The sequence below is a fragment of the Bison bison genome, unplaced genomic scaffold, assembly GCF_000754665.1.
Source record: "Bison bison bison isolate TAMUID 2011002044 unplaced genomic scaffold, Bison_UMD1.0 scf7180017864378, whole genome shotgun sequence".
Taxonomy (NCBI): Eukaryota; Metazoa; Chordata; class Mammalia; order Artiodactyla; family Bovidae; genus Bison; species Bison bison.
In genome coordinates this window covers 2,699,000-2,709,048 of record NW_011494950.1, presented here as the reverse complement: position 1 = coordinate 2,709,048, position 10,049 = coordinate 2,699,000, and the positions used below count along the sequence as shown (strand labels likewise).

The 10,049-nt window shown below is 39.5% G+C and overlaps 1 protein-coding gene across 1 annotated transcript in view; it reads left to right on the top strand.

Annotated features, from left to right (window-relative positions):
- The window catches only part of FST (follistatin), a 6,418-nt gene extending 4,257 nt beyond the window's left edge, over positions 1-2,161 (top strand). The window contains 2 exon segments of the mRNA XM_010857168.1: positions 1-206; positions 959-2,161. Coding sequence (XP_010855470.1) covers positions 1-206; positions 959-1,041 — 289 coding nt within the window. The 3' untranslated portion in view covers positions 1,042-2,161.
- The last annotated feature ends 7,888 nt before the right edge of the window (positions 2,162-10,049 follow it).

Sequence of the window (10,049 nt, the reverse complement as noted above, 5' to 3'; positions counted from 1 at the left end):
GTGCACTGGTGGAAAAAAGTGTTTATGGGACTTCAAGGTTGGCAGAGGCCGGTGTTCACTCTGCGGTGAGCTGTGCCCTGAGAGTAAGTCTGAGGAGCCTGTCTGTGCCAGTGACAATGCCACCTATGCTAGTGAGTGTGCCATGAAGGAAGCGGCCTGCTCCTCGGGCGTGCTGCTGGAAGTGAAGCACTCCGGATCTTGCAACTGTAAGTGTGATTTCTAACCTTGCCGCAGTTTAAGGATTTCCCAGGCAAGTCCTAGGGAATGGAGACTTAGAAAGCACGAAAACGTCCCCCACATAAGCCCACTTCTGTTTAAGTTAGGTAGCTGCTAAAGTGCACCAGCAATTCAGCAATCCACAAAAAAAATCACCTGAAGTGTTTCAGGGCCTTTAGGACTTGTCTGATGATCATCAACAAGATCACCTCTAAAATAGCCCATTCCAATCATCTGCCCCTAATTCTTTTTGTTTTAGTAGTGTGCTTTGCTGTTTGCTTTTATTAACACTTGAATCTGAACTAACTACTTCAAAGGTTTATTTTTTTTTTTTTTTCTTTTTCAAAGACAGCTTTCTGTTATCACACATAGGCTGCTGCTTTGCGCAGTTGCCCCTACTAACTAAATTAAGGACCCAAAGCAGTTATACCTAGAACACAAGAGCGCTTTTTATCTAATTTCAGGAATCTGCCCGTAAAACCTGAGCCATTGATTCTTCAGAACTTTCTGCAGTTTTTGACTTCATAGATAATGTTTTAAAAAAAAAAAAAAAAAAAGTTTTTTTAAAACTTGTTACATAACAGCAGATGCCAAAAACAAAACAGCATCTTACTGCAAGTCACATAAAAATGCAACGCTGTAATATGGCTGTTACAGAGGGCTTTGAAAACATACACTGAGCTGCTTCTGCGCTGTTGTTGTCCGTATTTAAACAGCAGCTCCCCTGTATTCCCCCATCTAGCCATTTCGGAAGACACCGAAGACGAGGAGGAAGATGAAGACCAGGACTACAGCTTTCCTATATCTTCCATTCTAGAGTGGTAAACCCTCCACCAATGTTCAATGTTGACATAGCCTTTAGGCAAAAAAAAAAAAAAAAAAGGAAAGAAAAAAAGTAAAAGAAAAAAAATACATTGTCCATACTGTAAATAAGTGTATGCCTATTTATTTGGGGGGAAAACTATACATAAAGGACCTTTGTCCTAAAGCTCTCTCCCAGGCCACCTTGTTACTCACTGGACCCGGAGAGGCAGTCATTGTGAGGTCTACTGGATGAGGCCCATAGTTGAGACTTGTAGACATTTATTTATACTGTGTCATGTTTTATAATTTATACATAAAATGTCTGGTTGACTGTACACCTTGTTTTTGAAGAAATTTATTCGTGAAAGGAAGAGCAGTTGTTATTTATTGTGAGGTCTCTTGCTTGTAAAGTAAAAGCTTTTTTTTTTTCCTTGTAAACCATTTAAGTCCATTCCTTACTATTCACTCACTCATCTGTCTCCCTTCATTTACCTGTCGTTAGACTCTTTTCCACTTTAACCAACTTGCATGTCAGTTTCTGTCCTGTTTATTTATTGGATTCTCTGCTGCCTGTTCTGTACATACCTGATCCCTCGGGTTTTGTTTACAAGGAATCTTGACTGACCAAAAGGCATTATAACTCTGACTCAGATAGCAGGTACAGAGGATACATCTTTGAGGAAACTCCTATTTCTGTTCTCTGGTTGTGATGAAGACATCGGTGAGGCAGGTGGTGATAGCAGTGTTGGGTTTCTAATCATGTACTTCTAAGATGTTACAGATCCAAAGAATTGAGTGATATGGGTGTCAGGAGCCTGAAAGAAGGAGAATGCTGTACATTCAACCTTATTTTAGGTGTTTCCTTTAAAGGCTAGTCTGCTGTACCTTTTCAACTAGTTCTTTTCACCCAATGTGTCATGAAAAGTATATCAAAGCTTTATCAGTTCAGGTTTCTTGCTTTTCATAATACTTTTTTCTGATGCAATTTTATATTTTCAAACATGGCAAGTTAAATATAAATTCATTTAAATATATAGTTTTATACTTTTCTACCATGTAAATGTGCAATGTATATAAAAGTTATAATGTGTATTTGTAAATAAATGATGAGTGAAAAAATAAAAAAATTTTAAAAAGCCAATGGTCTCAATTGCTGATGATGTAAAAGAAGCTGTTAGGACTTTTGAGTAAAAATGTATATGATATATTCGTTGAGAAATGCAATTATCACTAAAATTAAGTGACCAGGGTAGTAAGAACTCCAAGGTAAATTACAGATCACCTCAAAAGGAAAAAGGAATCTGAGGTCCATCCACGCCTTTGTAGTAACGATGGCATACTTTCCACTCAGCACTGGAGGAAACTGTAGATGTCCCTCCTTGCAATGTGCCAAGCCTAAAGTTTCCTCTTTAAAAACATCATCTTCTTAGCTATCCTTGTCCCAAGCTCATCTCCAGAGCCAGAGGCACCCTTTCTCTTTCCTCATCTAAATAAAGTAGATCTTAAGTCTTTAAACAAAGCACATTACAAGGAAAAATAAAAATAGACACACATACAGCAGCACAACCTAGGTCAGAATGTCAACTACAGAAATAAAGGCAGTATAATATTGAAATTCTAGAGACTTGTTGAGGTAAAGATGGAGCAGGGGTGGATTTCCACAATGGTCATGGTTCATGGAGAGTAAATAATGACACTTTCAAGGTAAGAGGACATGTATTAATGTTTTGCAGTTTATTTTAGTCAAGTCACACTACTAGGGCCTCAGATTGGCATGTAGGGCCTCAACTGATTGTCCCAGTAATACACTGTAATACATAGTGATACATAACTAGATAGTCACAAGTTTCCAACTGCTGTGCTACTTCATTGCCTAAGTACATCAAAAATATCAAGTACAAGATGCAAAGAAGTGAGGATTAGAACCATAGGAGGGAAAGAGCAAAGAACAGTCAATATTACAAACATAGCCGAACAAATATATTCTTTCACAGACTGTGACCCTAGTTCTTTCCAAAAGTTTATTCCTTTTGTGAAAACCCTCTATACTATAAATAATTAGAGAATTATAGGAGACCATTGGCTCTCAACTGTGGTCACCAAATGAGAAATTTGATGAAGGCAGAGGGGCCTCTAAGGTGGGCAGAGTTCATATAATAATTAGGAGCCTGTCAGTGCTGTCAGCCTTAAGCCACCAGTTCCCAGAGAAAGGAGAAGAAGTGCAGAAGACCAATGCTGCCAAAAACCGAGGGAAAGACAAAGATGGGAACTAATGTAGTGTCTGGGAGCTACTGGCTTGCCACTAGGGTTGAACACTCAGGGAAGGAAACAGCAGGCAGGCTGGTTTCACATCCCTTCCTGGAATTGATTTGTTACCTCATCCTGGGATGCTACAGATGCTTTAAAGTTGCCATTGACATCAGAGTGAAAACGTCAAATTTAACAGGCACCAATGTGTGTCTTGGCAAGGGTGAGTGATAAAATCAACAGCTTGCCCTTTAAACAACATCCGGATTATTTATTTACAATTTTTTTATTTCATAGTTGTCAGCATCAATCATTCATCTCCAACATCAGACAGTTTCTTATTTTCCTTCTTGGAGTTTCTGACTTTTCCAGTAATCCTGTATTAGGCTGCTGCTGCTGCTGCTAAGTCACTTCAGTCGTGTCCGACTCTGTGCGACCCCATGGACTGCAGCCTACCAGGTTCCCCCCACTGCTGGCTATATATTAATTAGACAAGGAATTTAACTTCTCTGGGCCTCAGTTTCCCCATGTATGTACCCAGGACAATAAAAGTGTCTCCCTCATAATAGTGTTCTGAAGATTAAAAGAAATAAGTTGTATAAAGTGCTTAGATCTGTGCCTGGCATGTAAAAAGACAGCCAGTGAATATGTCCTCTAGGACTGTACTACTTGTTATTAAAGAAGAAAAGGGACTTCCCTCATGGTCAAGTGGTTAGGACTCTGCTCTTCCACTGCAGGCCAGCAACACAGCCAAAAAGAAAAGGGCTGGAATTGTGGTTCAGCAACCTCTCTACCTTGGAAATACAATGAATGAGGAATGGCACCAATCAAGGCCAGAAGCACAAGTGTAAACAATTTATTTTAAATTTTAAACTATTTTAGCCACGTTAATATTTAACAAAATATCACGAAGTTCTAGCTGCTATAGCAAAAGTTCACGGTTCAAATAACAGATGGAGGTACATTATTTTTCATGGAAATTTAGAAATAATTCAATCACACAACATTTTCAAAACCACAAAAACGTGCCTTTTGTCTTTTCATTCACGCGCCCAACACAATCTGTGGTAAGTAAATTAAATCAAATCTGTCTTTAACTTTGATACGATCTCCTACATGAGGACTACAGATTCCTAAAGATAGTAGTAAATTATTTCCAAGCTAGCAAAACCCTAATATAATCCGAATATTGTACAATTATCTTGATATAAAAGATGATATATTATTTAATTAATAAACTCACTTATTAAAAACCATTTTTCAAAACCTGGGTCCTAAGACAGGCACATTTCTGTTCTTCCCATCCCACTTTCCATTCAGATCAGCAAACAATCCTTCTCCAGCCAAAAGTTGTCATGTAAATAGACTCCAGGCATGCCTGCCCTGCGTCTTCAGCAGACCTGCCCAGACATGTCCACATCCCAGCTTCAATTTAGCTGGAATCCCCCCACGAGTACTGGATGGTCCCTGGGTTTTGCCATCCTTGGACCTCAGATATCTTGGCTGGTACCATCAAGATTCCTGTGGCTGAGTACTTCAGACACTTAAAAACATATTCTCTGGATTACACCGAATGTAGTCCTGGCAGAGCTATAATTTGTCATTTTTCTATTTTAAGAATATGGCCCAGGAACCAACTGGTACAGTCAGGAGCCAGATTACTCCCACCAAAAGTCTCTTGTATTAATCCCCTAAGGACAAAGATCTCTGGCTAAAGGACGAGTATAAGCTTTTTTCAAGAAGTTGGGGCAGGCAAGAAATCAGCAGCAAAGTCAGAAGCCTGGGAAGACAGTGGGCTATACATCCATTCAGGTTTTAAGAGATCTCTATCTTTTCCAGCACCATTAAAAAAAAAAAAATTATGGGATGATTTCCTGGTCATGATGCATCCCATAAACAGTGGTGACAGTGAAAGATCAAGGCAAAGGCCAGTCTCTATAGTTTCTTGAGATTGCTGTGGGCTTTATGGGTCAATGACAAGGGAAGAACTGGATTACTCAAAAGGCAACCAGTACCTGAAACACCTACAGTCTTTTATAGACTTAGTGTCCCAGGAAAAGATATCAAAATAGATTGAGGGCAATATATTTACTAGGTATATGGAACCAGGACCCAGTCAATAAAATTCACAAATATAAACAGAGCTGATACTCAAGGTGTTGTGCCTGAACCAGCGGCATCAGCATTACCTGGGAACTTGTTAGAAATACAACATTTTGAGCACTACCCCAGAGCCATTGAACAAAATTCACCTGGGGTACAAGAATCTATGTTTTAACAAGCTTTCTGGGTGATTCTTGTGCATGCTTAAATTTGAGAACAGCTGCCCTAGAATCATTTCAAGTTCTGAGTGAGCATTGGCTGCCTAATGTTCCAAAGGCAGCCAGAATACTCTTGCATGGGTCTCTGGTAGGGCTACAGCAGAGCTGTGTTCAATCCTGTTCCCCTCAGCCTGACCTGGGCCAGGATTCCCACACTTAATCGGCCTTCATTGCAGGAGTGTACCTGCTGGTGGTAAAAGCACTTGGCCATAGATATCACAAGGCACATTTTTCCTAAGAATATTCTCAGCCTCCACTTCCTTATGGGAGATCCCAGTGAGATTTAAGCTGGACTGGCTAGGAGTTGTGAACTTGCCTTTACCATCCCTTCCAGGCATATGCATTGCATGGCAAGTTTATTAATAAGAGACACGAATTTTGAATGAAGAGTAGCGACATTCCAACCCTGGTCCTCCTTTCAGTTGACATTTGATCCACTTTCCTTCCCTTCACTTGCCTAGAGCTCCTTTCAGGAGTTCTACATCACCTTTTCAGAAGAGCACTTCAGCTTCATCCATGGGTCAGGAAGCCAAGACTACTACTCAACTGATCCTAAGTTCTTTTAAGAACAGGGAGATCTAAGCAATCAAATGAAATGGAAACAATAATACGTGATATCCTCTTCGGAATGCATCCAGATGCAACCACACCCCAAGATCTATAGCCTGAACCAAGAGTGGAAGGCCCTTTCAAAATTTTTTGACATTCTATCCCTCCTGGCCTCTTATCTTTCCCTACCTCAATGATTCTCTCACTAGAACATTGGTTCTATGAATTTGTGTCAATTTCCCCACATTCTCTGGCCAAAATCCTAACTATGGATCAGTGAAATCAACCTCTCCACATCTATGCTTATGCTGCTAAGCAAGGATGAAATCCTCCAAAAATACCACTAGGTGCCCTTATACAATTATTGGATCTAATCTCAGTTAGGTTCTTTAAAAGCCCTATTTTACACAACTCTCTATACCCATTTCCCTTCCTGGCACTTCCATACCATCACAGCTCTCCTCAAGCAGCATGTCCACCACTCTTCTTACTTGCAGTGAACTTTATCTTGTCTACTCAACTAGAAAATTGCTGCCATCAGGAAAGAGTTATGTCAGCTTCCTCCACTGCCAACATTACCATAAGTTTGCCCAATTCCATATCATTTGTAACAACCTTCCCTCTGATCTCAAAGAATCTCATTTTCATATCTGTGTTTTCCACCACATCCCCCATCTCTTCCAGAAATTTACTCTATTAATTGAGCTCTCTCTCCATAATTTTAAATTTCTTCCTCTATAGTGGTTTTACTAATCTTAGCCTATAAATATGTTTCATAAAGAACTTTTAAAGTAAGGATAAAAAATGGAAATAATTAGTAAAACTTGCCTAATTCAACACACAAACACACATGCCAGCCTTGGCTAGCCCTTAAAAAAAATAGAAAGCCTTCTTATCTCTCCTATGTCTCCTTCTAGACGCAACCTATGGAGTAATCTCCTTTCTGTCTCCACTAGCTCACCTCTCCCTCATTCCTCAACCCTCTGCAATGTGGTCTTTCCTCCTATTATGCATCTAAAGATGTTTGGCAAAGGTTATCAATGACTTCTAAGCTCCCAATACAATGGACACAATGGACATGACTCCCGCCTTAACTAATGAATCACTCTTTGATTTGTATACTGTCAACCCAACTCTGCTCTTCTCAAATCCTCTTTTGTACTCCCACCTGCTGTTATCTCCCCATTCTTTATGTGCTGCTTTCTTCTCACCAGTAAAGCAAGATCAAAAGCTGGCAACTTATGGACTGTATCCAGTTTATATTTTATTTGGTTACACACACCTGTAAAACAATTTTGTACTAGTTAACAGTATTTTAAAACTAGGAAATCCCACACAGAAATCTGGATTTCTCTTTCTCTTGAAAAATCTGAGAGCCAGTGATCACTGGGTCTATGAGCCCACACAGGCACAACCACCAGGATCAGAGAAGACAGTGGCAGTTCTCTCCCTGAGATGAATACCTGCATCTCTCATGTCACCTGTTCTCCTTAGTTCATATGGTTTGTTTCACTCGTCCACCTGATCTGACTGCTCTTTGTTAGCCAAGAGTTCCATACTCCACTCCCTCACTATTCAATTTATACGGCCTTCTGTGTATTCCGATATCATCGTATCATCATGGTTTTCATTGCAATCCAAAAGCTGGTGACTGAAGATTGCTATGATGAACTCTGACATTTGGTTAGCTGCCGCTCATGCCTTCTCTTATATGATCAGGAAATTGCACCTCCACAATCGATCTGCAAAGCCTACCCCTAACAAAGGATGTCCCTCACTCGGCTTCTCCTCATATGTTATGTTTTCAGTCACTAAGTTATGTCTGACTCTTTGTGATCCCATGGACTCCAGCCTGCCAGGCTCCTCTGCCCATGGGAATTTCCAGACAAAATTACTGGAGTGGGTTGCCATTTCTTCTTCCAGAAGATCTTACCCACTCTGGGATCGAACCCATATCTCCTGCTTGGCAGGCCGATTCTTTTACCTTTGAGCCACCTGAGAAGCCCATTTCCTCACTCAGATTCCTTCCAAATCAAATCTTATAGGAATAAATCTGATTGGTGAAACTAAGTCCCCAAGAAGGGAAGCTGGGAAAAACAGGGTTAAATTCTAAATTAGGAAAGTTGAATTCAGCATGCTGCTGCTGCTAAGTCACATCAGTCGTGTCCAACTCTGTGCAACCCCATAGACGGCAGCCCACCAGGCTCCCCCGTCCCTGGGATTCCCCAGGCAAGAACACTGGAGCAAGTTGCCATTTCCTCCTCCAATGCATGAAAGTGAAAAGTGAAACTGAAGTCGCTCAGTCGTGTCTGACTCTTAGAGACCCCATGGACTGCAGCCCACCAGGCTCCTCCATCCATGGGACTTTCCAGGCAAGAGTACTAGAGAGAGTTCAGCCTAGAGAAGTACAAAGTAGAGAAAACGTCTCAAAGATTTTGGCAGCCACAATGACAGGTAAATACCACTAGATAATCTCAACAAAGACAGGTATAAAGTTGTTAAAAGTAGAACTGTAAGTGGCTGTAGCCAGAGGGAGAGTATAGAATTCATCAACTTCAGGAAGTTTCAAGAATATTTTCTCAGAAGCACTAAACAACCAGGAAAATATTGCCAATCTACTACCAGCTAAATTCTCCACCCAGTAAAATGACGATCGCCAAACACTGCATTGTCCTAACACAATTCAGAGGCACATGGAGAGGACAGAGAAATAGAACAGAGAATGACAATATCAGGCAAAGAAGCATTTTCCCAAATAATAGACTGTTTTGCAAGCGAAAGCTTTCTGACCTCCAGCCTCTAATAGATGAGTGCAGGAGCTCATACTTAGAAATAAGTGACTGCGGAGTCTGAACTCAACCTCAAGCAAAGACTGATAGAAAACTAAGAATTCTCTATTAGCAAAGATCATCGTATGGAAAAGTCAGATCTCCAATCCTGATGACATTGTATCCAGATCAAGATACACACTTTTCTTCACCAAATTCAGGGGCAGAGGGAATGAATATAAATGAAATCAACATTTTGAAAGCTGTTTTGTTTGATTTATTGATTTTTTTTTAAATCCGTTTAAAATTCTCCTGAAGTGCTTTACATTTTACAGATCAAAATTACACCTCAACAAAAACCCACAGGTGTCATTTATTCATATTTTATGACAGCAGTTTGAGAATCAACTGTAATTTTTTTCAAAAATCTTATACATGAACTCTATTAAATTAACACAAAATTTCGGGACTTCCCTAGTGGTCCAGTGGTTAAGAATCTGCCTTCCAATGCAAGGAACATGGGTTCCATCCCTGGTCAGGGAACCTAAGATCCTACATACCACAGGGCAACTAAGACCATACACAACTACTCAGTCCATTCCCTAGAACCCTCGTGCTGCAACTAGAGAAAGCCCACATGCCCCAGTGAAGACCTAGCGCAGCCAAAATTTTTTTTTATTTAAAAAAATTAGAAATAAAAAAATTAATACAAAGTTTCAATAGTTAATTAGAAAACAGAAACAAATTTTTATCTATATATAATAGATCAATATAAAATTCAGAATTTGTCAGAGAAATAGTGTACCTTTAAAAATTAGCCAATATATTCAGAATAGACAAATCTATAGAGACAGAAAGATTAGTGGTTGGTCAGGGATGGGGCAATGAAAAATAAATGTTATTTTTTTTAATATTCTAAAATTGATTGTGGTGATGATTGCTTAACTCTGTGAATATATAAACACCATTAAACTGTACACTTTAAATAAATTGTAATGCATATGAATTTCATCTTAATGAAGTTGTTTTAAAAAATAATTTCCAAGATAATTTAAATGGAAGAATTTAATATTTTCACCTACGTTTACAACTGTTTTAGCTTTACAAGAATGGATTTTTTAAAATACACATTATTACAACTCAA